General features: G+C 38.8%; 1 protein-coding gene across 1 annotated transcript in view; it reads right to left on the bottom strand.

Moving 5' to 3' along the window:
• LOC139966044 (macrophage mannose receptor 1-like) overlaps positions 1-26,438 on the bottom strand; it is a 130,239-nt gene that overhangs the window by 16,462 nt on the left and 87,339 nt on the right. The window contains exons 38-44 of the mRNA XM_071968678.1: positions 25,639-25,790; positions 24,829-24,928; positions 17,346-17,587; positions 16,353-16,524; positions 11,852-12,103; positions 11,102-11,278; positions 8,316-8,402 (exon numbers count right to left, since the gene is read on the bottom strand). Coding sequence (XP_071824779.1) covers positions 8,316-8,402; positions 11,102-11,278; positions 11,852-12,103; positions 16,353-16,524; positions 17,346-17,587; positions 24,829-24,928; positions 25,639-25,790 — 1,182 coding nt within the window. The remainder of the gene's footprint in view (positions 1-8,315; positions 8,403-11,101; positions 11,279-11,851; positions 12,104-16,352; positions 16,525-17,345; positions 17,588-24,828; positions 24,929-25,638; positions 25,791-26,438) is intronic.

Raw genomic sequence — 26,438 nt, 5'->3', positions numbered from 1 at the left:
GGAGCCCTTTCTATTCACTTTTAATAGGATCATTGGAACCCTTTCTCTTCACATTGATAGGATCATTGGAGTCCTTTCTATTCACTTTGTATAGGATTGTTTGAGCCCTTTCTTTTCACTTTTTATATGATCGTTGGAGCCCTTTCTAAACACTTTGTATAGGATTGTTTAAGACCTTTCTATACACTTTGTATAGGATCATTGGAGCCCTTTCTATTCACTTTTAATAGGATCGTTGGAGCCCTTTCTATTCACTTTTTATAGGATTGTTTGAGCCGTTTCTATTTAGCCCTTTCTATTCACTTTGTTTAGGATCATTGGAGCCCTTTCTAAAAATTTTGATAAGATCGTTGGAGCCCTTTCTATTCACTTTGTATAGGATTATTGAAGGTCTTTCTATTCACTTTGCAAAGGATCATTGGAGTCCTTTCTATTCACTTTGTATAGGATCGTTTGAGCCCTTTCTATTCACCTTGTATAGGATTGTTGAAGCCCTTTCTATTCACTTTTAATAGGATCGTTTGAGCCCTTTCTATTCACTTTGTATAGGATTGTTTGAGCCCTTTCTATTAAGCCCTTTCTATTCACTTTGTATAGGATTGTTTAAGACCTTTCTATACACTTGGTATAGGATCATTGGAGCCCTTTCTATTCACTTTTTATTGGATCGTTGGAGCACTTTCTATTCACTTTTAATAGGATTGTTGGAGCCGTTTCTATTCACTTTGTTTAGGATCATTGGAGCCCTTTCTTAAAATTTTGATAAGATCGTTGGAGCCCTTTTTATTCACTTTTCATTGGATCGTTGGAGCCCTTTCTAAACACTTTGTATAGGATTGTTTAAGACCTTTCTATACACTTTGTATAGGATCATTGGAGCCCTTTCTATTCATTTTTTATTGGATTGTTATAGCACTTTCTATTCACTTTTAATAGGATTGTTGGAGCCGTTTCTATTCACTTTGCATAGGATCCTTGGAGCCGTTTCTATTCACTTTTTATAGGATCATTGGAGCCCTTTCTCTTCACTTTGTATAGGATCATTGGAATCCTTTCTATTCACTTTGTATAGGATTGTTTGAGCCCTTTCTTTTCACTTTTGATAGGATTGTTGGAGTGCTTTCTATTCACTTTTTATAGGATTGTTTGAGCCCTTTCTATTCACTTTGTTGAGTATCATTGGAGCCCTTTATATACACTTTTTATAAGATCGTTGGAGCCCTTTCTATTCACTTTTTATATGATCGTTGGAGCCCTTTCTGAACACTTTGTATAGGATTGTTTAAGACCTTTCTATACACTTTGTATAGGATCATTGGAGCCCTTTCTATTTGCTTTTGAAAGGATCGTTAGAGCCCTTTTTATTCACTTTGTATAGGATTGTTGGAGCCCTTTCTATTCACTTGGCATAGGAGCGTTGGAGCCCTTTCTATTCACTTTGTATAGGATCATTGGAGCCCTTTCTATTCACTTTTAATAGGATTGTTAGAGCCCTTTTTATTCACTTTGTATAGTATTGTTGGAGCCCTTTCTATTCACTTTTTATAGGATCATTAGAGCCCTTTCTATTTGCTTTTTATAGGATTGTTGGAGCCCTTTCTATACACTTTGTATAGGTGCACTGAAGCCCTTTCTATTCACTTTTTATTGGATCGTTGGAGCCCTTTCTATACCTTTTAAATAGGATCGTTGGAGCCTTTTCTTTTCACTTTGTATAGGATTGTTTGAGCCCATTCTATTCACTTTGTTTAATATCATTGGAGCCCTCTCTATACACTTTTCATAAGAGATTGGAGCCCTTTCTATTCACTTTTTATATGATCGTTGGAGCCCTTTCTATTCACTTTGTATAGAATCATTGGAGCCCTTTCTATTCGCTTTTTATAGGATTGTTGGAGCCCTTTCTATTTGCTTTTTATAGGATTGTTGGAGCCCTTTCTATACACATTGTATAGGATCATTGAAGCCCATTCTATTCTCTTTTTATTGGATTGTTAGAGCCTTTTCTAATCACTTTGTATAGGATTGTTTGAGCCCATTCTATTCACTTTGTTTAATATCGTTGGAGCCATTTTTATTCACTTTTTATAGGATCATTGGAGCCCTTTCTCTTCACTTTGTATAGGATCATTGGAGTCCTTTCTATTCACTTTGAATAGGATTGTTTGAGCCCTTTCTATTCACTTTTTATTGGATCGTTGGAGCACTTTCTATTCACTTTTAATAGGATTGTTGGAGCCGTTTCTATTCACTTTGCATAGGATCCTTGGAGCCCTTTCTATTCACTTTTAATAGGATCATTGGAACCCTTTCTCTTCACATTGATAGGATCATTGGAGTCCTTTCTATTCACTTTGTATAGGATTGTTTGAGCCCTTTCTTTTCACTTTTGATAGGATTGTTGGAGTGCTTCTATTCACTTTTTATAGGATTGTTTGAGCCCTTTCTATTCACTTTGTTTAGGATCATTGGAGCCCTTTATATACACTTTTTATAAGATCGTTGGAGCCCTTTCTATTCACTTTTTATATGATCGTTGGAGTCCTTTCTAAACACTTTGTATAGGATTGTTTAAGACCTTTCTATACACTTGGTATAGGATCATTGGAGCCCTTTCTATTCACTTTTTATTGGATCGTTGGAGCACTTTCTATTCACTTTTAATAGGATTGTTGGAGCCGTTTCTATTCACTTTGTTTAGGATCATTGGAGCCCTTTCTTAAAATTTTGATAAGATCGTTGGAGCCCTTTTTATTCACTTTTTATTGGATCGTTGGAGCCCTTTCTAAACACTTTGTATAGGATTGTTTAAGACCTTTCTATACACTTTGTATAGGATCATTGGAGCCCTTTCTATTCACTTTTTATTGGATTGTTATAGCACTTTCTATTCACTTTTAATAGGATTGTTGGAGCCGTTTCTATTCACTTTGCATAGGATCCTTGGAGCCGTTTCTATTCACTTTTTATAGGATCATTGGAGCCCTTTCTCTTCACTTTGTATAGGATCATTGGAATCCTTTCTATTCACTTTGTATAGGATTGTTTGAGCCCTTTCTTTTCACTTTTGATAGGATTGTTGGAGTGCTTTCTATTCACTTTTTATAGGATTGTTTGAGCCCTTTCTATTCACTTTGTTGAGTATCATTGGAGCCCTTTATATACACTTTTTATAAGATCGTTGGAGCCCTTTCTATTCACTTTTTATATGATCGTTGGAGCCCTTTCTGAACACTTTGTATAGGATTGTTTAAGACCTTTCTATACACTTTGTATAGGATCATTGGAGCCCTTTCTATTTGCTTTTGAAAGGATCGTTAGAGCCCTTTTTATTCACTTCGTATAGGATTGTTGGAGCCCTTTCTATTCACTTGGCATAGGAGCGTTGGAGCCCTTTCTATTCACTTTGTATAGGATCATTGGAGCCCTTTCTATTCACTTTTAATAGGATTGTTAGAGCCCTTTTTATTCACTTTGTATAGTATTGTTGGAGCCCTTTCTATTCACTTTTTATAGGATCATTGGAGCCCTTTCTATTTGCTTTTTATAGGATTGTTGGAGCCCTTTCTATACACTTTGTATAGGTGCACTGAAGCCCTTTCTATTCACTTTTTATTGGATCGTTGGAGCCCTTTCTATACCTTTTAAATAGGATCGTTGGAGCCTTTTCTTTTCACTTTGTATAGGATTGTTTGAGCCCATTCTATTCACTTTGTTTAATATCATTGGAGCCCTCTCTATACACTTTTCATAAGAGATTGGAGCCCTTTCTATTCACTTTTTATATGATCGTTGGAGCCCTTTCTATTCACTTTGTATAGAATCATTGGAGCCCTTTCTATTCGCTTTTTATAGGATTGTTGGAGCCCTTTCTATACACATTGTATAGGATCATTGAAGCCCATTCTATTCTCTTTTTATTGGATTGTTAGAGCCTTTTCTAATCACTTTGTATAGGATTGTTTGAGCCCATTCTATTCACTTTGTTTAATATCGTTGGAGCCATTTTTATTCACTTTTTATAGGATCATTGGAGCCCTTTCTCTTCACTTTGTATAGGATCATTGGAGTCCTTTCTATTCACTTTGAATAGGATTGTTTGAGCCCTTTCTATTCACTTTTTATTGGATCGTTGGAGCACTTTCTATTCACTTTTAATAGGATTGTTGGAGCCGTTTCTATTCACTTTGCATAGGATCCTTGAAGCCCTTTCTATTCACTTTTAATAGGATCATTGGAACCCTTTCTCTTCACATTGATAGGATCATTGGAGTCCTTTCTATTCACTTTGTATAGGATTGTTTGAGCCCTTTCTTTTCACTTTTGATAGGATTGTTGGAGTGCTTCTATTCACTTTTTATAGGATTGTTTGAGCCCTTTCTATTCACTTTGTTTAGGATCATTGGAGCCCTTTATATACACTTTTTATAAGATCATTGGAGCCCTTTCTATTCACTTTTTATATGATCGTTGGAGCCCTTTCTAAACACTTTGTATAGGATTGTTTAAGACCTTTCTATACACTTTGTATAGGATCATTGGAGCCCTTTCTATTCACTTTTAATAGGATCGTTGGAGCCCTTTCTATTCACTTTTTATAGGATTGTTTGAGCCATTTCTATTTAGCCCTTTCTATTCACTTTGTTTAGGATCATTGGAGCGCTTTCTAAAAATTTTGATAAGATCGTTGGAGCCCTTTCTATTCACTTTTTATAGGATCATTGGAGTCCTTTCTATTCACTTTGTATAGTATTGTTTGAGCCCTTTCTTTTCACTTTTTATAGGATTATTGGAGTGCTTTCTATTCACTTTTTATAGGATTGTTTGAGCCCTTCCAAATCACTTTGTATAAGATTGTTTGAGCCCTTTCTATACACTTTGTATAGGATCATTGAAGCCCTTTCTATTCACTTTCAATTGGATTTTGAAGCCCTTTCTATTCACTTTTAATAGGATCGTTTGAGCCCTTTCTATTCACTTTGTAAAGGATTGTTGGAGCCCTTTCTATTCACTTTTTATAGGATTGTTTGAGCCCTTTCTATTCACTTTGTATATGATTGTTGGAGCCCTTTCTATTCACTTTGTATAGGATTGTTTAAGCCCTTTCTATTCATTTTGTATAGGATCATTGGAGCCCTTTCTATACACTTTTTATTGGATCGTTGGAGCCCCTTCTATTCACTTTTCATAAGATCGTAGGAGCCCTTCCTATGCACTTTGTATAGGATTGTTGAAGCCATTTCTTTTCACTTTGCATAGGATCTTTGGATCCCTTTCTATTCACTTTGTATAGGATTGTTAGATTCACTTTGTATAGGAGCCTTGTAGCCCTTTCTATTCATTTTGTAAAGGATTGTTTGAGCCCTTTCTATTCACTTTGTTTAGGATTGTTGGAGCCCTTTCTATTCACTTTGTATAGGATCGTTGGAGCCCTTTCTATTCACCTTGTATAGGATTGTTGGAGCCCTTTCTAAAAACTTTGTATAGGATTGTTTAAGACCTTTCTATACACTTTGTATAGGATCATTAGAGCCCTTTCTATTCACTTTTAATAGGATCATTTGAGCCCTTTCTATTCACTTTGTATAGGATTGCTTGAGCCCTTTCTATTCATTTTGTATAGGATTGTTGCAGCCGTTTCTCTCATTTTGTATAGGATTGTTGCAGCCGTTTTTATTCACTTTGTATAGGACTGTTGGAGAGGTGTCCACTGATATAATTATGACACATTAATGACTAGCCTCACTAATGGAGGTGATGATATATTTGCAACCTCAATCTTTTTGTGGATTATTGTGATTCAGATTTTCTTATATATAGAAGTATATGTTACGAAGACAAAAGAGGGTTCATTATGATTTTATCATCAAGAAAGCTGCATCAGTGATCAGTGAGTCTCATATAAGTCTATCATAACAGTGCAATCAAGAGAGGAATTGGTGACCTGAATCTTCCATATCTGATGACAAATCTTCCCAAGAATTCATTTATCCCTCTGTGATGAAGCAGTATAAAAACACCTTGCATCCTTGAGTTTTGTGTGTATGTGTGTTTGTGTTGGTATTGTATGTCTTTATCCTTGGTGTGATGAAGCAGTATAACCACACCTTGCATCTTTGAGTTTGTGTGTATGAGTGTTTGTGTTGGTATTGTATGTCTTTATCCTTGGTGTGATGAAGCAGTATAACCACACCTTGCATCCTTGAGTTTTGTGTGTATGGGTGTTTGTGTTGGTATTGTATGTCTATTATCCTTGGTGTGATGAAGCAGTATAACCACACCTTGCATCCTTGAGTTTTGTGTGTATGGGTGTTTGTGTTGGTATTGTATGTCTTTATCCTTGGTGTGATGAAGCAGTATAACCACACCTTGCATCCTTGAGTTTTGTGTGTATGGGTGTTTGTGTTGGTATTGTATGTCTATTATCCTTGGTGTGATGAAGCAGTATAACCACACCTTGCATCTTTGAGTTTGTGTGTATGAGTGTTTGTGTTGGTATTGTATGTCTTTATCCTTGGTGTGATGAACCATGCATCCTTCAGTTTTGTGTGTATGAGTGTTTGTGTTGGTATTGTATGTCTTTATCCTTGGTGTGATGAAGCAGTATAACACACCTTGCATCCTTGAGTTTTGTGTGTATGAGTGTTTGTGTTGGTATTGTATGTCTTTATCCTTGGTGTGATGAAGCAGTATATCCACACCTTGCATCCTTGAGTTTTGTGTGTATGGGTGTTTGTGTTGGTATTGTATGTCTATTATCCTTGGTGTGATGAAGCAGTATAACCACACCTTGCATCCTTGAGTTTGTGTGTATGTGTGTTTGTGTTGGTATTGTATGTCTATTATCCTTGGTGTGATGAAGCAGTATAACCACACCTTGCATCCTTGAGTTTTGTGTGTATGGGTGTTTGTGTTGGTATTGTATGTCTTTATCCTTGGTGTGATGAAGCAGTATAACCACACCTTGCATCCTTGAGTTTTGTGTGTATGGGTGTTTGTGTTGGTATTGTATGTCTATTATCCTTGGTGTGATGAAGCAGTATAACCACACCTTGCATCCTTGAGTTTTGTGTGTATGGGTGTTTGTGTTGGTATTGTATGTCTATTATCCTTGGTGTGATGAAGCAGTATAACCACACCTTGCATCCTTGAGTTTTGTGTGTATGTGTGTTTGTGTTGGTATTGTATGTCTATTATCCTTGGTGTGATGAAGCAGTATAACACACCTTGCATCTTTGAGTTTGTGTGTATGAGTGTATGAGTGTTTGTGTTGGTATTGTATGTCTTTATCCTTGGTGTGATGAAGCAGTATAACCACACCTTGCATCCTTGAGTTTTGTGTGTATGGGTGTTTGTGTTGGTATTGTATGTCTATTATCCTTGGTGTGATGAAGCAGTATAACCACACCTTGCATCCTTGAGTTTTGTGTGTATGGGTGTTTGTGTTGGTATTGTATGTCTATTATCCTTGGTGTGATGAAGCAGTATAACCACACCTTGCATCCTTGAGTTTTGTGTGTATGTGTGTTTGTGTTGGTATTGTATGTCTTTATCCTTGGTGTGATGAAGCAGTATAACCACACCTTGCATCTTTGAGTTTGTGTGTATGAGGGTTTGTGTTGGTATTGTATGTCTTTATCCTTGGTGTGATGAACCATGCATCCTTCAGTTTTGTGTGTATGAGTGTTTGTGTTGGTATTGTATGTCTTTATCCTTGGTGTGATGAAGCAGTATAACACACCTTGCATCCTCGAGTTTTGTGTGTATGAGTGTTTGTGTTGGTATTGTATGTCTTTATCCTTGGTGTGATGAAGCAGTATAACACACCTTGCATCCTTGAGTTTTGTGTGTATGAGTGTTTGTGTTGGTATTGTATGTCTTTATCCTTGGTGTGATGAAGCAGTATAACCACACCTTGCATCTTTGAGTTTGTGTGTATGAGAGTTTGTGTTGGTATTGTATGTCTTTATCCTTGGTGTGATGAACCATGCATCCTTGAGTTTTGTGTGTATGAGTGTTTGTGTTGGTTATGTATGTCGCATCTGTGTTTCTCTTCTTGCCTTAGTTAACTATTTTTATTGATTGTATAGATCTTTTCATTGTATATACTATTATTTTATCCTTCATTATTATGTGCAAGCGACTGAACTTCAGTTTGGAGAATAATATAAAGTATACAAAAAATAGTAATGATAAAACAGTCAGAATGGAATGACAGAACTGGTTTTCATTGTTTAACTATATTAAAATCTTTTAGATCTAGCAATTAATTACTGTGATTATTCAGGTTTAATATTGAATAATTAAAAACTTACCAGTTTGCTTCTTTGGAATGCCAACAGTGGAGCCAACTGGTTGCCTTGAACTGGTCACAACAGGTGGGATAGATGGGTTCAAGTCATCTACAATATAATACACCAAATTGACTAGCAGAGTAGATATGATAACCCAATTACTCATTATTCCTGATAGTGAATGTACCACATCATTCAGTGAAAATAAAAAAATATAATTAGCCCATCCCCTCCTAGACTTGAGCACCTCACTGGCCTGGCCTGCACATTTCTCACTGTAGGTAGAGTGAGATGTTTTTTTACTGGCCTTTGTAGAAAACTGAAGGGCATTTGCTGCCAGAATACCAAAACTTTCAGCTGAAACTTTATTGTTGTGGTTGTTATTATTATTTTTTTGTTTCAATGGGATGTCACTCTAACATGCAAATTGTCTAACACATGAGCATTAAATAATTCAACCCCTAAAACTACTCAAGTAGAAAGGAAGTCTCAACTTTATGAACTTTATCATAAATGAGGCTAGTAACATGTCTATGACATCACCATTGACACAAGTGAACTCTATAAAGAACAAGGATAGTAACATGTCTAGGACATCACTATTGACACAAATGAACTCTATAAAGAACAAGGCTAGTAACATGTCTATGACATCACCATCAACACAAGTGAACTCTATAAAGAACAAGGATAGTAACATGTCTAGGACATCACCATTGACACAAGTAAACTCTATAAAGAACAAGGCTAGTAACATGTCTACGACATCACCATTGACACAAGTGAACTCTATAAAGAACAAGGCTAGTAACATGTCTAGGACATCACCATTGACACCAGTGAACTCTATAAAGAAAAAGGCTAGTAACATGTCTATGACATCACCATTGACACAAGTGAACTCTATAAAGAACAAGGCTAGTAACATGTCTACGACATCACCATTGACACATGCTAACTCTATAAAGAACAAGGCTAGTAACATGTCTATGAAATCACCATCAACACAAGTGAACTCTATAAAGAACAAGGCTAGTAACATGTCTAGGACATCACCATCGACACAAGTGAACTCTATGAAGAACAAGACCAGAAACATGTCTGTGACATCACCATTGACGTAAGTGAACTCTATAATGAACAAGGCTAGTAACATGTCTATGACATCACCATTGACACAAGTGAACTCTATAAAGAACAAGGCTAGTAACATGTCTATGACATCACCATTGACACATGCTAACTCTATAAAGAACAAGGCTAGTAACATGTCTACGACGTCACCATTGACACAAGCTAACTCTATAAAGAACAAGGCTAGTAACATGTCTATGAAATCACCATCAACACAAGTTAACTCTATAAAGAACAAGGATAGTAACATGTCTATGACATCACCATTGACACAAGTGAACTCTACAAAGAACAAGACTAGTAACATGTCTATGACATCACCATTGACACAAGTGAACTCTATAAAGAACAAGACTAGTAACATGTCTATGACATCACCATCAACACAAGTGAACTCTATAAAGAACAAGACTAGTAACATGTCTATGACATCACCATTGACACAAGTGAACTCTATAAAGATCAAGGCTAGTAACATGTCTATGACATCACCATTCCCACAAGTGAACTCTACAAAGAACAAGACTAGTAACATGTCTATGACATCACCATCAACACAAGTGAACTCTATAAAGAACAAGGATAGTAACATGTCTAGGACATCACTATTGACACAATTGAACTCTATAAAGAACAAGGCTAGTAACATGTCTATAACATCACCATCAACACAAGTGAACTCTATAAAGAACAAGGATAGTAACATGTCTAGGACATCACTATTGACACAAGTAAACTCTGTTAAGAACAAGACTAGTAACATGTCTACCACATCAATATTGACACAAGTGAACTCTATAAAGAACAAGGCTAGTAACATGTCAAGGACATCACCATTGACACAAGTGAACTCTTTAAAGAACAAGGCTAGTAACATGTCTAGGACATCACCATTGACACAAGTGAACTCTATAAAGAACAAGGATAGTAACATGTCTATGACATCACCATTGACACAAGTAAACTCTATAAAGAACAAGGCTAGTAACATGTCTACGACATCACTATTGACACAAGTGAAATCTTTAAAGAACAAGGCTAGTAACATGTCTATGACATCACCATCAACACAAGTTAACTCTATAAAGAACAAGGCTAGTAACATGTCTAGGACATCAATATTGACACAATTGAACTCTATAAAGAACAAGGCTAGTAACATGTCTATGACATCACCATTGACACAAGTGAACTCTATAAAGAACAAGGCTAGTAACATGTCTACCACATCAATATTGACACAAGTGAACTCTATAAAGAACAAGGCTAGTAACATGTCAAGGACATCACCATTGACACAATTGAACTTTATAAAGAACAAGGCTAGTAACATGTCTAGGACATCACCATCAACGCAAGTGGACTCTATAAAGAACAAGGCTAGTAACATGCCTACGACATCACCATCAACACAAGTGAACTCTATAAAGAACAAGGCTAGTAACATGTCTACGACATCACCATCAACACAAGTGAACTCTATAAAGAACAAGACTAGTAACATGTCTAGGACATCAATATTGACACAAGTGAACTCTATAAAGAGCAAGGCTAGTACAGTATGTCTATGATGTCACCATAAGTTTTCCTCATTGCACTCAAGTATCTAAGACTGGTGTTTCAATTGCTTCATCAAAGATATGAATAAAGAATCTTGGATAATATGGACCTACTCTTTGATGCTCTGCACACGTAGCCTTGTTTCTGCAGACATTCTCTGTCGTTCCATTTGCCATTATTTGGATACATCTCTGCACACAATTCAATAACTCCATCAGCAGTGTATGAAGGTTCATAATCTGCCCAGTTGAGATAGTTTAATGGAGTGTTGTCAATCCATGTGTACGATCCTAAAGAGAGATAAAAGGAATCACTAAGATGCTGACATGTTTGTTAGTTTTTAACAGCAAGAAATGCTTATCCAAACATCCATTCTTTACAGTGACCCCATATAGCCATCTGTGTTAAAAAATGAAACAGCTCCCACAAAGCTCTACATAGATATGCAATAACTTGTGATCAAATTCATATCTTCTTGCCAGGATTTGAGAAAAATTCAGCCTGTGCTTTAAATGAAATTGTCACAGCATTGCCTGCATATCACGGGCTGTGCCTTTGAAATTTGGATTTATATGCAGTGAAAACATTTCAATTGACATTATCTCAGTACCAATGTGTAACCCGAAATCTCTAATATATTGAAAGAAAAAGGTCACATTTGTATTTGGTATAAGAATGCTGGTAAGTCCAGGTCTGCATTTGCACCATTTGTACCAAACTCTCCTTACAAGCATCTGTGCTAAATATTAAAATATCTCCTACAAGGTTCTACAGAAAAATACAACCATTTCTATAAATTTCGGTGGTTGTTACACAACTGAAACTTACTTTTACTGTCAAAATAATGTTCTTGTTTTTCTTACCATCTAGTTCTCGGTCCATACCAAGCCAAACATCTGTTGCTGTTATGAAAATGGCATCAAAGATGATTTTATTCTCAAGAGCAGTGTGAATACTTGCTAACTGAGCACCATATCCCTTGCAGAGATATTGTGCTTCTGGAAAGGAAGCGAGATCCAACAATCCAGCCTTCACCAGGAAACAATCATTGCCAGAGGTGAGCCATCCAGTGGGACACGTCCCAGGGGTGTCTGGTGGGTGTGTGGGTGTGGGCACTGGAGGAAGAATTAGTGTGTGAATGAACAAATCAGATATCAACAAGTCTCAAGAAAGTCTATTATTGATTTACTTAGTTTAGGAAATTATGATTCATTTAGTTTTCAAGGTCCCAATTAATAGTGAATGTGGAAAGGTATAATGTAATCTAGTGTTTGTGTGTAAAACAAAGCACACTTCCTGTGTTACGAAAATCTGCTCAACAGTTAGGCTCATACCAGTTAACAAGATTAAACTAATACAATTAGACACTGCAACTGAAGTTACAGTGGGAAGCATTGAACAATCATCTGCACCATGCAACACAAGTCTCCTATGGTTATGAATGGGAAGCATTAAACAATCATCTGCACCATACAACACACTAGTCTCCTATGGTTACAAATGGGAAGCATTAAACAATCATCGGCACCATACAACACACTAGTCTCCTGTGGTTACAAATGGGAAGCATTAAACAATCATCTGCACCATACAACACACTAGTCTCCTGTGGTTACAAATGGGAAGCATTCAACAATCATCTGCACCATACAACACACTAGTCTCCTATGGTTACAAATGGGAAGCATTAAACAATCATCGGCACCATACAACACACTAGTCTCCTGTGGTTACAAATGGGAAGCATTAAACAATCATCGGCACCATACAACACACTAGTCTCCTATGGTTTACAAATGGGAAGCATTAAACAATCATCTGCACCATACAACACACTAGTCTCCTGTGGTTACAAATGGGAAGCATTAAACAATCATCTGCACCATACAACACAATAGTCTCCTATGGTTACAAATGGGAAGCATTAAACAATCATCTGCACCATACAACACAATAGTCTCCTGTGGTTACAAATGGGAAGCATTAAACAATCATCGGCACCATACAACACACTAGTCTCCTCTGGTTACAAATGGGAAGCATTCAATCATCTGCACCATACAACACAATAGTCTCCTATGGTTACAAATGGGAAGCATTAAACAATTATCAGCACCATACAACACACTAGTCTCCTATGGTTACAAATGGGACGCATTAAACAATCATCGGCACCATACAACACAATAGTCTCCTATGGTTACAAATGGGAAGCATTAAACAATCATCGGCACCATGCAACACACTAGTCTCCTATGGTTACAAATGGGAAGCATTAAACAATCATCTGCACCATACAACACACTAGTATCCTATGGTTACAAATGGGAAGCATTAAACAATCATCGGCACCATACAACACACTAGTCTCCTATGGTTACAAATGGGAAGCATTAAACAATCATCTGCACCATACAACACACTAGTCTCCTGTGGTTACAAATGGGAAGCATTAAACAATCATCTGCACCATACAACACACTAGTCTCCTGTGGTTACAAATGGGAAGCATTCAACAATCATCTGCACCATACAACACACTAGTCTCCTATGGTTACAAATGGGAAGCATTAAACAATCATCGGCACCATACAACACACTAGTCTCCTGTGGTTACAAATGGGAAGCATTTAACAATCATCGGCACCATACAACACACTAGTCTCCTATGGTTTACAAATGGGAAGCATTAAACAATCATCTGCACCATACAACACACTAGTCTCCTGTGGTTACAAATGGGAAGCATTAAACAATCATCTGCACCATACAACACAATAGTCTCCTGTGGTTACAAATGGGAAGCATTAAACAATCATCTGCACCATACAACACACTAGTCTCCTGTGGTTACAAATGGGAAGCATTAAACAATCATCTGCACCATACAACACAATAGTCTCCTATGGTTACAAATGGGAAGCATTAAACAATCATCTGCACCATACAACACAATAGTCTCCTGTGGTTACAAATGGGAAGCATTAAACAATCATCTGCACCATACAACACACTAGTCTCCTGTGGTTACAAATGGGAAGCATTAAACAATCATCGGCACCATGCAACACACTAGTCTCCTACGGTTATGAATGGGAAGCATTAAACAATCATCTGCACCATACAACACACTAGTCTCCTACGGTTACAAATGGGAAGCATTAAACAATCATCTGCACCACACAACACACTAGTCTCCTATGGTTATGAATGGGAAGCATTAAACAATCATCTGCACCATACAACACACTAGTCTCCTATGGTTACAAATGGGAAGCATTAAACAATCATCTGCACCATACAACACACTAGTCTCCTATGGTTACAAATTGGAAGCATTAAACAATCATCTGCACCATACAACACACTAGTCTCATATGGTTATGAATGGGAAGCATTAAACAATCATCTGCACCATACAACACACTAGTCTCCTATGGTTTATGAATGGGAAGCATTAAACAATCATCTGCACCATACAACACACTAGTCTCCTATGGTTACAAATGGGAAGCATTAAACAATCATCTGCACCATTCAACACAATAGTCTCCTGTGGTTTACAAATGGGAAGCATTAAACAATCAACGGCACCATACAACACACTAGTCTCCTGTGGTTACAAATGGGAAGCATTAAACAATCATCTGCACCATACAACACACTAGTCTCCTATGGTTACAAATGGGAAGCATTAAACAATCATCGGCACCATACAACACACTAGTCTCATATGGTTACAAATGGGAAGCATTAAACAATCATCTGCACCATACAACACAATAGTCTCCTATGGTTACAAATGGGAAGCATTAAACAATCATCTGCACCATACAACACACTAGTCTCCTATGGTTACAAATGGGAAGCATTAAACAATCATCTGCACCATACAACACACTAGTCTCATATGATTACAAATGGGAAGCATTAAACAATCATCTGCACCATACAACACACTAGTCTCATATGGTTACAAATGGGAAGCATTAAACAATCATCGGCACCATACAACACACTAGTCTCCTATGGTTACAAATGGGAAGCATTAAACAATCATCTGCACCATGCAACACAATAGTCTCCTATGGTTACAAATGGTAAGCATTCAACAATCATCTGCACCATGCAACACAATAGTCTCCTGTGGTTACAAATGGGAAGCATTAAACAATCATCTGCACCATACAACACACTAGTCTCCTATGGTTACAAATGGGAAGCATTAAACAATCATCTGCACCATACAACACACTAGTCTCCTGTGGTTTCGAATGGAAAGCATTAAACAATCATCTGCACCATACAACACACTAGTCTCCTATGGTTACAAATGGGAAGCATTAAACAATCATCGGCACCATACAACACACTAGTCTCCTATGGTTTACAAATGGGAAGCATTAAACAATCATCTGCACCATACAACACAATAGTCTCCTATGGTTACAAATGGGAAGCATTAAACAATCATCTGCACCATACAACACACTAGTCTCATATGGTTACAAATGGGAAGTATTTAACAATCATCTGCACCATACAACACACTAGTCTCCTGTGGTTACAAATGGGAAGTATTTAACAATCATCTGCACCATACAACACACTAGTCTCCTGTGGTTACAAATGGGAAGCATTAAACAATCATCTGCACCATACAACACACTAGTCTCCTGTGGTTAAACCTGTGGTTAGTCTCCTGTGGTTAAACAATCATCGGCACCATACAACACACTAGTCTCCTATGGTTACAAATGGGAAGCATTAAACAATCATCGGCACCATACAACACACTAGTCTCCTATGGTTACAAATGGGAAGCATTAAACGGTCTCCCATAGATCTCCCATAGTTACTGAAAGGGTTCATTGGTCTGACCTTCCAAGTTATCTACAGAAGAATATTATGAGGGTCTCAGTAAAAGGAATGTCCTGGTTTGAAGCAATGTTTATTTGTTTTTTTAGCATATTTTGTGTCAATATAGTTGACCTCCAATAAGTGTTTATTATTACAATACTCTGCAGAACCCTCCTTCAAAATATTTTAGTGTTCTCAAGTGTAATCAAGCAAACACTTCAAGTAAGCTATCTGTGTAATAAATAATCTCATAAAGACACTCTAAATCTACTGTCCACAAATTATGTCAGTAAGTTCATTTACAGGTTTCATGCTTGCTGATGTCGATAGTCCAGTCCACAGCTGGTGGTCCTGGTTCAGTTCTTATACAGTTCCAGACTTGTGGGCCTAAAAATTTAAAGACCACTGCTTTAAATGGTGCATATTAAATGAATGCCTTGGCATGATTAGTGCTATACTTTTTTTTATAAATAAAACAATCAATTAGCATGTGCATGTTCTTACATGATGTGTACTTGCAAACAGCTCCATAGTTTTGGTTGCATCTAGTGTCATCCCATTTACCATCTGCTCCAACAACAACACACCCCTCATTGATTCCTTGCGATGGCTCTCTGAATCCCCAGTTGGTATAAAATGTCGGCCAACCATCTTGCCAGGTGTACTCACCAGTAAGCTACAATACAATCAAGTTCAATAACATTTGCAGATATACTGAATACTACCAAAAGTACTAGAAAAGAAGCATCAGAATTGTTTGAGTTCATTTTAACTGAGATAACAGTCATTTGAAAGGAAATTATGTGTTCTCAGAGACAACAAATATGTTTAATAGGACATCTTTATGAGAGGGAGAAAAAACAAGAGTGTATCTTAAAATCTTGTTTAGAACACACTGTCACCAAAATTGTGTCCCTAAACATGAGTATACCATGTGTTTCCTATGAATAATAGATTGGCTTGAAGACAAAATACTGTCTACACATGGTTAATTTTGAGGTGAGGTGACAATTGCATATGATGCACTCCATATTCAGCTAATCGAAGACTGCATATTCAGCATGTTGAGTATTATGGTTAACTGTGTCCAGGAAGGGCACACATACTCACACCAACCAATAAACATATGAACTTTGACAAGCTTGTGTTCATATTGACCAATAGAACATAGGTGTGTGATGCCCTAGATGTGATGTTGGTGCCTCTCTCTGGCCTCCCCATTCAGAATATCCCACACTCTTACTAAACAGATATCAGGGGTTGTAGCTCAATCATTTTCCAAAGCACTATGAATCTACACCTGTACAATGTAACAATTGGTTGCTCCAACTCCAACCTTTCCTACTAACCTCAAGCTTCCCTTCCCAAAGTTATCATACACTTGCCATCCATTGAAACCAAAAGAGGTTGTTCACTGAACAGTTTTACAGAGAGGCTTTTAGCATTCAATAACTTGAAATTCTTTCCTAGCTCCCATGATTACAGACATGCCTTTACCTCATCTTCACTCATTCCAATCCACAGAGGGTTTCCGCCATTAGCATAGAGGAGTGTTTCTAGGAAGGACTGCTCATAAACATCCTGAATGCTGGCCAGATTATATCCATCGTTCTGACAGGTTACCCCGGCTGTTTGAAAGCTTACTTCTGACGTAATGACCTTGAAACAGCTTTCGTAGTATGGGGTGTAACCTTCAACACAATTGTTTTCAACTGGAGGGGGGGCTGGATTTGATGGCTCTGAAAGACGAAATTTAAATACTTTTATCCTTTCACGACAGCTTAGACTTTTACATTTGGATACACAGTGTCATTTACAATTATCAGTTGTATTATAGTTAGCTAATGACTCCAGTGTAGAAGAAATGCTACTACATAGAGCTATGTTACCTGATATATGCTCGCTGCATAAATGAATATCAGTGAATAAAAACAGTGAAGGAAGGGATACAATTAGGATACACAATGGACAAAAATATTTCCAAAACTCTTTGTAGTAGCATTTTTTCTTCACTTGAGTCATTAACAAATATACAATATTATGTACATCAATACATATTAACAAATATAGGTTCACAGAATGTTCTGCGGAGTCACCATAACACAATTTCTGGTGTACATCCAGCTTGTCAAGAGATCCCTGCATAGAGGGAATGCGGCAAAGCTAATGCAATCTTATTTATCTCAGATTAATAGTCAATGAAATGACTGCCCCCCCCCCCATCCCTGTCTAGTATGTTGGATCCTGGCAATGGGCAAAGATAAGTTGTGTTCATGAATATTCCAGCCATGTAAAGTTTGGAATATTTACTTAATCGCTTACTTGTCTTCCCACATCAATTGCACCGAGTAGCTTGTCACAATGGTGGGAAGTCTGAAGGGCAGGTCCTAACCCCACCTCTCTAAGCTTGTCACAATGGTGGGAGGTCTGAAGGGCAGGACCTAACCCCACCTCTCTAAGCTTGTCACAATGGTGGGAGGTCTGAAGGCCAGGACCTAACCCCACCTCTCTAAGCTTGTCACAATGGTGGGAGGTCTGAAGGCCAGGACCTAACCCCACCTCTCTAAGCTTGTCACAATGGTGGGAAGTCTGAAGGGCAGGTCCTAACCCCACCTCTCTAAGCTTGTCACAATGGTGGGATGTCTGAAGGGCAGGACCTAACCGCACCTCTCTAAGCTTGTCACAATGGTGGGATGTCTGAAGGGCAGGACCTAACCCCACTTCTCTCAATACTGTCCACTCAAAAGCTGCCTAGGATGCCAGGAGTATCAGTTAAAGTAACACACTTCAAAAGTCGAAGACGTCGTCCACGCTGTCACTTTAATAATGTCCTGAATTAAAACCCCTGTTAAGAGAGCTGTGGATATTGCAGCAATGTGTATGTCTTGCACCTTAGGTATCCTTTAGACCCTAGTGTACAATTCTACCATCTCCACCAACCACCTGGATATGGTGTCTCTCGATGGTGCCTTGTGAGGACTTCTCAATGTAATGTACAAATTTAATAGTTGATGCTCTGAGTTTGTTCTCTGAAGATATCAAAGTGCTAACTAGGCACCATGCCTCGTCTTCTTTCATCAATGAGGCCGTCAAGATTCGCAGGATGAAGATATTCCCTGAAAAAGAACTGCAGAGTCTGATTCTTAGCGAGGACAGTATAGTTTGGTACCAACCTCACTCCATGATTCTCAAACCGAAAGTGTTTGGGTTTAGTGGTTTGTGCCTGCCGCTGGCAGTTTCCCCTTCTACTCAAGCTGCTGCTACTAGAAACACCATCTTCCTTGACTGATTCAGCAATTAGGCCCAATGAAATGGTTCATAATTGGGTTTCACCAAAGACTGTAGAACTTCTGACATATGACACCCAGGAGATAGTCATTTCACCCTTGGACGGACATTCGCAATCCCCTTGATGAGTTGACTGACTGCGGCATTTCCACCAACTGTTGAACCATCCCGGAAACCTGTATGTACCACTGCTACTACAAACCTTATTCCTGATGGTGGATACCTGCTCCTACTCGTTGAATAGCATCTGAAGGTAACTGCAGACCTGTGCTTGAGGAATACTGGAAAACCAAGTTTACGCTGGGAACATCTTTCTGCAAATCTCTGTAATCTGAAATCTTAATAAGTCCTAATGGTGGACTTACGTGTTGAGTTGGCAGCCATAATGGCTACCTGTTCCAAAAGCCCTCTTAATGGGAAAGAATTCCTGATAATTTCCATGTAGACAATTTGAGATCCCTGATGCCCGATGCAACTGGGATCCCACTCTGGTTTCGGGATGGAACCGGCTGACTCTGATGGGTTCCCACATCTGTAGCATCCAGCATGACCATTACAGGCAGGGACAATAACTGTGTTAGCACTGGTATATGCACTGGTATATACAGCAGAGATATCTCTGCTGGTTCTGGCATGACCATTACAGGCAGGGACAATAACTGTGTTAGTACTGGTATATGCACTGGTATATACAGCAGAGATATCTCTGCTGGTTCCGGCATGACCATTACAGGCAGGGACAATAACTGTGTTAGCACTGGTACATGCACTGGTATATACAGCAGAGGTATCTCTGCTGGTTCTGGCATGACCATTACAGGCAGGGACAATAACTGTGTTAGCACTGGTATATGCACTGGTATATACAGCAGAGATATCTCTGCAGGTTCCAGGGTCAGCGATCGGCTCTCAGTTCAAGCAGATCTGAGTTTACTCCCTTTGGACAGTTTTAATTTCCCTTTTAGGAGTGCTTTGCCTTTGGCTACATCCTTCCCAATAAACACTGCAGCTGAAGAAAGGAGCAATATTGGTCGCCGAGCAGCAGGCTGCTTCCAGAACGGGTAAGGCTTCCTTGTTGGGTTTAGGATCAGGTCTAGCGGCTCTTGTAGCCTTGATCTTTGGCCAAGGAGCAGATTCTCTATGTCCTGCCACTACGATGGAGTCAACTCTACACATACCAGACAGGGATCCTAACTTCCTTGTGCCGGGCAGGGGCGTCAATTCGATTTGAAACGTGGGGGGGACATAATCGATTTGAGTATTCTGGCCGTAAGTACTATTTAAGCGGAGTGCCACAATCGGTTGGTGCACAGCGTACCCAGAAAATTTCAGATTACAATACCTGCCAGATCGCTGGAGAGCAGCCATCTATAGTTGCGTGATTTCGGGAGAAAATTACAAATTCGTCACTCAGCAAATCTGCAATAAAGTTCATATGGCCTTAATTTTTGGTGGATTATTTCTTTTATTAGTGATTCCAATCGACATGAACATTAGAACCCAGTGTAAGTTGACAAATGATGCGGCAAACTGGAAACCCCAGCCACATTTTGCTTATGTTTCAGGATAGAATACCCCTCACTTGTTCGAACCCATGACAACTAACAATCTGTGAATAAGTTTACTTTGAAATGGGCACCTTATATTGCACCAAGTCGGTCAAGGAATGACCCCAGGGCCTCAGATATAGGCCTATAGGAACGATGTCCCAAAATGTCCCCGGACATATAGGCGAAGGAAGCTATCCGCCGCGACTGCATGTTAGTTTCTCGACTTGCCGTCCTGGGAGTCATACCACAAAATTGTGCATATCTTCATACGCCATAATGATATAAATAACTAACTAATTAGGCACAGTCCACATCCAAGTTCGTTTAGTGAGCTTAGCGCAAATTTGGCCAAAAGTCGCCATAAGCCAGCAAGTTAAACCACCAATGACTTGTAATGCCACCCGTGACACACTTCCAATGGGACTGTGTCAGTTTAAATGCTTTGCTAGGTCTACTAGAATACAATTCTATGAAATTTGAAACAAGGATGACAAGACAAACCACTTTAACTATATTTGTAGGATCTCACACATACGCATGTATTGTCAGATTTAGAATAGGTCCCATGTGAGTGGCGGCTAAAGTGATGAAGGCATCAAAATAAATCAGTGGTTGTTCGTTGGAGTCCTCACTCAAGTTACCTCAGTTGCTAGGTGGATCTGCATCTGGTAATCAGGTGAATTCTGGTCGGAGCATACTATGTAACCACTGTGTACCCAGTGTTCTCAGTGTGGAGTATACTCTGGCATCACCTAACAACAAGGTAACATGGGATGCGCTGCCACGGAATATGCTCCCTATTTCATTTCCCCAATATTAGGGAACGGGCCCTGTCTTTGAAACACCATCTACAACTAAACAACAAATATGTGCAGGCAATGGCTCTAGCTATGAAGTGCCGTTTCTTATGATAATGACGGAGCGCAGTAGTTTTCTACTGGAATCACCCGACGATGCAATGTCTGTACTCCGAGGAACCTCTGTAGAGTCATGGTGCTCCGTAGCCATGTCTTCAAAGCCTCAAAGCACTAAAAAATCTCTCGGCTTCCGTCGGACTGGCGGGTGAGACCAGGTGCAACAGCAAGAGAGCGTCGACTTCACCAAGCATAGCCCGTACCGCTGAATTCATCGACTTGAATATTTATCTATACCCTTCAACTGACGACGACTGGAACTGGCCTCAAAAGAAAGGCAGACTAAGCTTAAGATTGTCGGAGCGCTCAGTGTATCAACTCATGAGATCTGGGTGGAATTCTCCATTCAGCAACATTGACGCCAACTTGTTCTGTGTGTCTATGTCCGTAGACGCAAAGTAATGACCTAGATTGGTAGCAGTGCTGTCTTGTAATACTCACTGCAAAACTTCTCTTCAGTGGACTGCACAAGTTGCTCGCCATCACCAGCGCCGGGATTCTCCGCTGGTGTATTTCTAGGGGGTCTAGGTGCCATTTCGCTGCCTTCTCGTGTGCGTTGTTGAAAATACTCTTGAAACATTCCTCAGAACGAAGCCGCTGAAGTTGCCTTCCCACTCCCTGCAGATTCGATCATACCTGATTTGGCTACTTTGGAGCTTTGCAGGGCCGGGTTGAATTTCTCAAGGCATTGAATGAATGGCAGGGCAGCCAGCAATCCGAGAATGCAACTGACAGATGAGACACACTTCATCATTCCTGTGGCTCTGGATGCTAAGTTGGTGCCGAACTTGGTCACTTTTCATAGAACTAAACTTCTAATATTCAATGATATAAATCCTGAGATGTTAAGCCCTAACAAAATACAGCCACCACACTACTCTTTCTCCAAATGTGTGGGGGGACATTTGATATTGTGTCCCCCTGCACCCATTGAAATGAGGGGTGAACATGTCCACCCATCCTTCCCAGGATTGATGCCCATGGTGCAGGGATGGCATTTCAGGCAAAGATCATGATTGCCCTAGGGTCTGCAGAGCCTAAGAAAGAATACAAACCAATGCTTAGGGCCTAAAAGATATACTGCAGCACCTATAGTGTGTAGAAAGGAGGCCCTAAGTCCCCAAAATGCCCCAAAATGCCCAAGTATTGGCATGAGAGAATTGGGAGAAGTCCAGAAATGCAGCATAGGCTAACAAACATAATACACCTTGAATGTAGCCTATCAAGAACAACGATAACAGAATAGGCCTGACCAAAATATTGAAGGTCTATAGTAGCCTAACATAAGAGCATGTGTTTCCTGGAATTGGTGGAAGTGGAAGACACGTCCTATATAGTAGTAAAAACCCACCAAGGGAATGAAAAAGCAAGCTAGGCCTGTATCGGCGCCTGGGAATTTTTCTGAAGAGAAACAGGACACAACAAGATTCAGGGAAGGGGGAACCTAGACACAAAATCACAAAACTCATACAAAACACCTAGGCAAAACAAACAGGAAACCTGGGGATAATAAAAATGGTTCTCCAAAACCCAAAATAAAGATCAATAGATCTTCATGTAGTGATGTGCTAGATGATAGATAGATGATGATTTATTCAGCCACATGCATAGAAATACAATGGAAATTGTTCAAAACACAAGAGCTCTAAAACAGACATGAAATTGAAATGCATAACGATGAAACACATATAAAAAGTGATATTGCATGAGTAATAAATACCGGTAGGCTATCAACAATGGTATAAAAACATTGCGATAAAAGTGACGATGTAAAAGCAGTACGAATGATGAGAAATATGTACGGCATGAACCATAAAATGTATACTTGTACGATAAACAGAGCGCTAATTCAAATAAAACAGAATTCAGAACAAATAAGACATAAGATACAGGGAGTGATAAATAAGTTAGCGACTATGATGCGCATTGAAAATCTTCACTGCAGATGGCTAAAAACTGTTGGTAAAACGCTTCGAACCTCTAAAAGCTAGTAATCTATTTCCTGAGGGAAGGACATTGAAATGCACAAATGCTGGGTGGGAATGATCTTTCATAATACAGTCTACACGCCTCAGTGCTCGCTCCTGATATAGTGAATGGAGGGACGGTAGACTAGTGCCAATTATACGCTCAGCACTCCTGATAACTGACTGTAGTTTCCCTAGATCCCTCTGACTCACACGACTATACCAGACTAAAATGTTTGTAGTTAAAATGCTCTCTATAATTGCACGATAGAAATTCACTAAAATAAGATCACTAACACCATAAGATTTAAGAGTCCGTAAAAAGAATAGTCTCTGACGTCCCTTCTTCAATATTTCATGTGAATTTTCATTCCAAGACAAATTTTCCATAATGAATGTGCCTAATAATTTGAATGTGTGCACCTGCTCTACAGCAGAACCATTTATGATCAGAGGGTCTTTTGTATTTTTGTTATGCCTGAAGTCCACAATCAGTTCCTTAGTTTTGTCCACATTAAGAGTTAAGTTGTTATCGTGGCACCAGTTCACCAGAAGGTTTACCTCATCACGGTAGTGGCTTTCAAGTGCTATTGGTGGAAAAGACTTCAGGATCCTTGGATGGAGTCCAAAAGTGATTTAAGAGTGTAAAATAGTAGCCAAAGAAAAGGATGTTATTCCAGAGCTTGTGACACTGTGGACAGTAGAATGAGGAGGGGGGTAGACCGGAATGAACTGGTCACCAATTCAAGGCTAAAATGGTGCCAGATGCTCTTGATGCAGACCAAGAGTACGGTTGTTATGTGCAGATAGGTAAGTGACATAAATATTGAGAAAGAAAATTAATCATGTTTATATAGCCCAGCAAATAGTGAGAGAGAAAAGAAAAACAAGTGGAAATCATAGCGCAGAGCTATAATGCAGCTATAATGCAGCTATAATGCAGCTATAATGCAGCTATAATGCAGCTATAACGCAGCTATAACGCAGCTATAACGCAGCTATAACGCAGCTATAACGCAGCTAAAACGCAGCTATAACGCAGCTACAACGCAGCTACAACACAGCTATAACACAGCTATAACGCAGCTATAACGCAGCAGGGAGTAATCTTCCTCTACCTCATAATTCTACCTCATAACCAGGGATTCCTTACAAGTTTTTAGCTTTCCTTTCACTTTTAAGAATAATTTTGTGCTTTTCATACTTACTCTGTGTACTCCACAAGTGATGAAACAAATGAATGAATGAATGAATAGCTCACCAATGTTTTTTTGGCAAATGTAGCCAAAGCTTTGAGAACAGCCAATATCATTCCATTTGCCTGCTATTTCTTCATTCCATTTCATATCCACACAGTCCTCCTATAAGAGAGCAGCAAATAGAAGAGGAAGTGATCATTAAGTTTTAAGACTGCTTGCAAAGAAAGCAGAGCTATGGCAATTATTGAAACTGGCTCATTCTTTGAGAATAAAGAAACAGCACAACTTTACAAGTACCCGATTGGGGTAAGCTTTGTTGGCTGTCTACCATTAATGATAGAGATAACTTAGGACAACAGCATAGGTATTAGTTAGGCAGTGGTCATAGCAGAATATATGATCACAGCACCAACACATTCTCCCTATTAACTCTGCATGTGTATCCTATGTTGATGCAGTGATCATAATTACAGAATACATGGACAGACTCTAGCATATTCAGTCTCAGCCCTATGCCCCCCCCTTCCCCCCCATCCAAAATGCTCCTCTTGTGTCATCCAGTCTACTACACAACATCCACATGTCTACTACAGTCTACTTCAGTCTACTACATGTCATCCAGTCTATAAGTGAAAGAAGAAATGGTTATAAGTTCATGTAAGTACTATGATACAGTTGTTTATCACCCACTACATACTATGCATCAGTGTATATTAGTTTCCTGAATGTAATTCATTTTTTGTACTGTTTTCAGCTAGCAGCCTCATGCTCTGCCTAGATTCTATGCATATCAACCAATATATATATTCATTCAGGATGTCTCCTACATTCCTTTTATTTTTTATATCTTGAAAAGAGCATGGTTTCCTTACCTCACCCCCAGCTTCATTTGGTTCCAACCTGTTCCAGTTTGTGTAGTCCACAGCAGTTCCATCCACCCACCTGAATCTCTGATTGTCAGTGATGTCACTAAGTCCAATAAAGATGTCAAACTCTATTCCTTTCATAATTGTGATCAGGAAGGCTGAAAAACAAATTCCGCAGAAGACTTCATTCTCTGGACTTATTGGTGATGAAGCTCTTTGTAAAATTCAACAATAAATCTAGAATATAGAGGATTCCAACTAAATGGACCCAGTCATCATTCGTGCAAAAGAAAATGAATAATTTAAGATATTGAAGTATAAATAACCTGTCTCTTGGAAGCTATATATACCTTAATAAATGATGAAAATCCAGGAATATTTCTTTGAGGCCAAACTACTGACAGCAGGCACTAGTCACCATTGAATGGGAGCAGTAACATCTAAACGTCTTCATTTAATAAATTAATTTCATAGTTGGGTTATCTTCTGTGAGTCTAGGGGGGGGGGGGTATAGCATCATTTAAAAGCATGGTTAAATCCAGCCTATATTGTTTCTTCGGAATAATATTATGACCATTCATTAATCAAATGTCAATCACTGATATTTTTGGCAGCAGCATCATCAATTTAAGTGAAGTCGTTGAAATGGATCTATTTGACTCACTCTCACTGTGGTTTAACTTTCATAATTATTAGTGTATTTAACATCAACGTTTTGCAGAATAGAAGGTTGAAATAGCTTAACAGTTCCCAGAGCTGTACAAGAGGGTCTTAATTGTTAGAAGTCACATCAAACTGACTTATTC

Source organism: Apostichopus japonicus, chromosome 4 (assembly GCF_037975245.1).
Source record: "Apostichopus japonicus isolate 1M-3 chromosome 4, ASM3797524v1, whole genome shotgun sequence".
Classification (NCBI taxonomy): domain Eukaryota; kingdom Metazoa; phylum Echinodermata; class Holothuroidea; order Aspidochirotida; family Stichopodidae; genus Apostichopus; species Apostichopus japonicus.
This window is presented reverse-complemented; position numbering and strand designations above follow the sequence as displayed.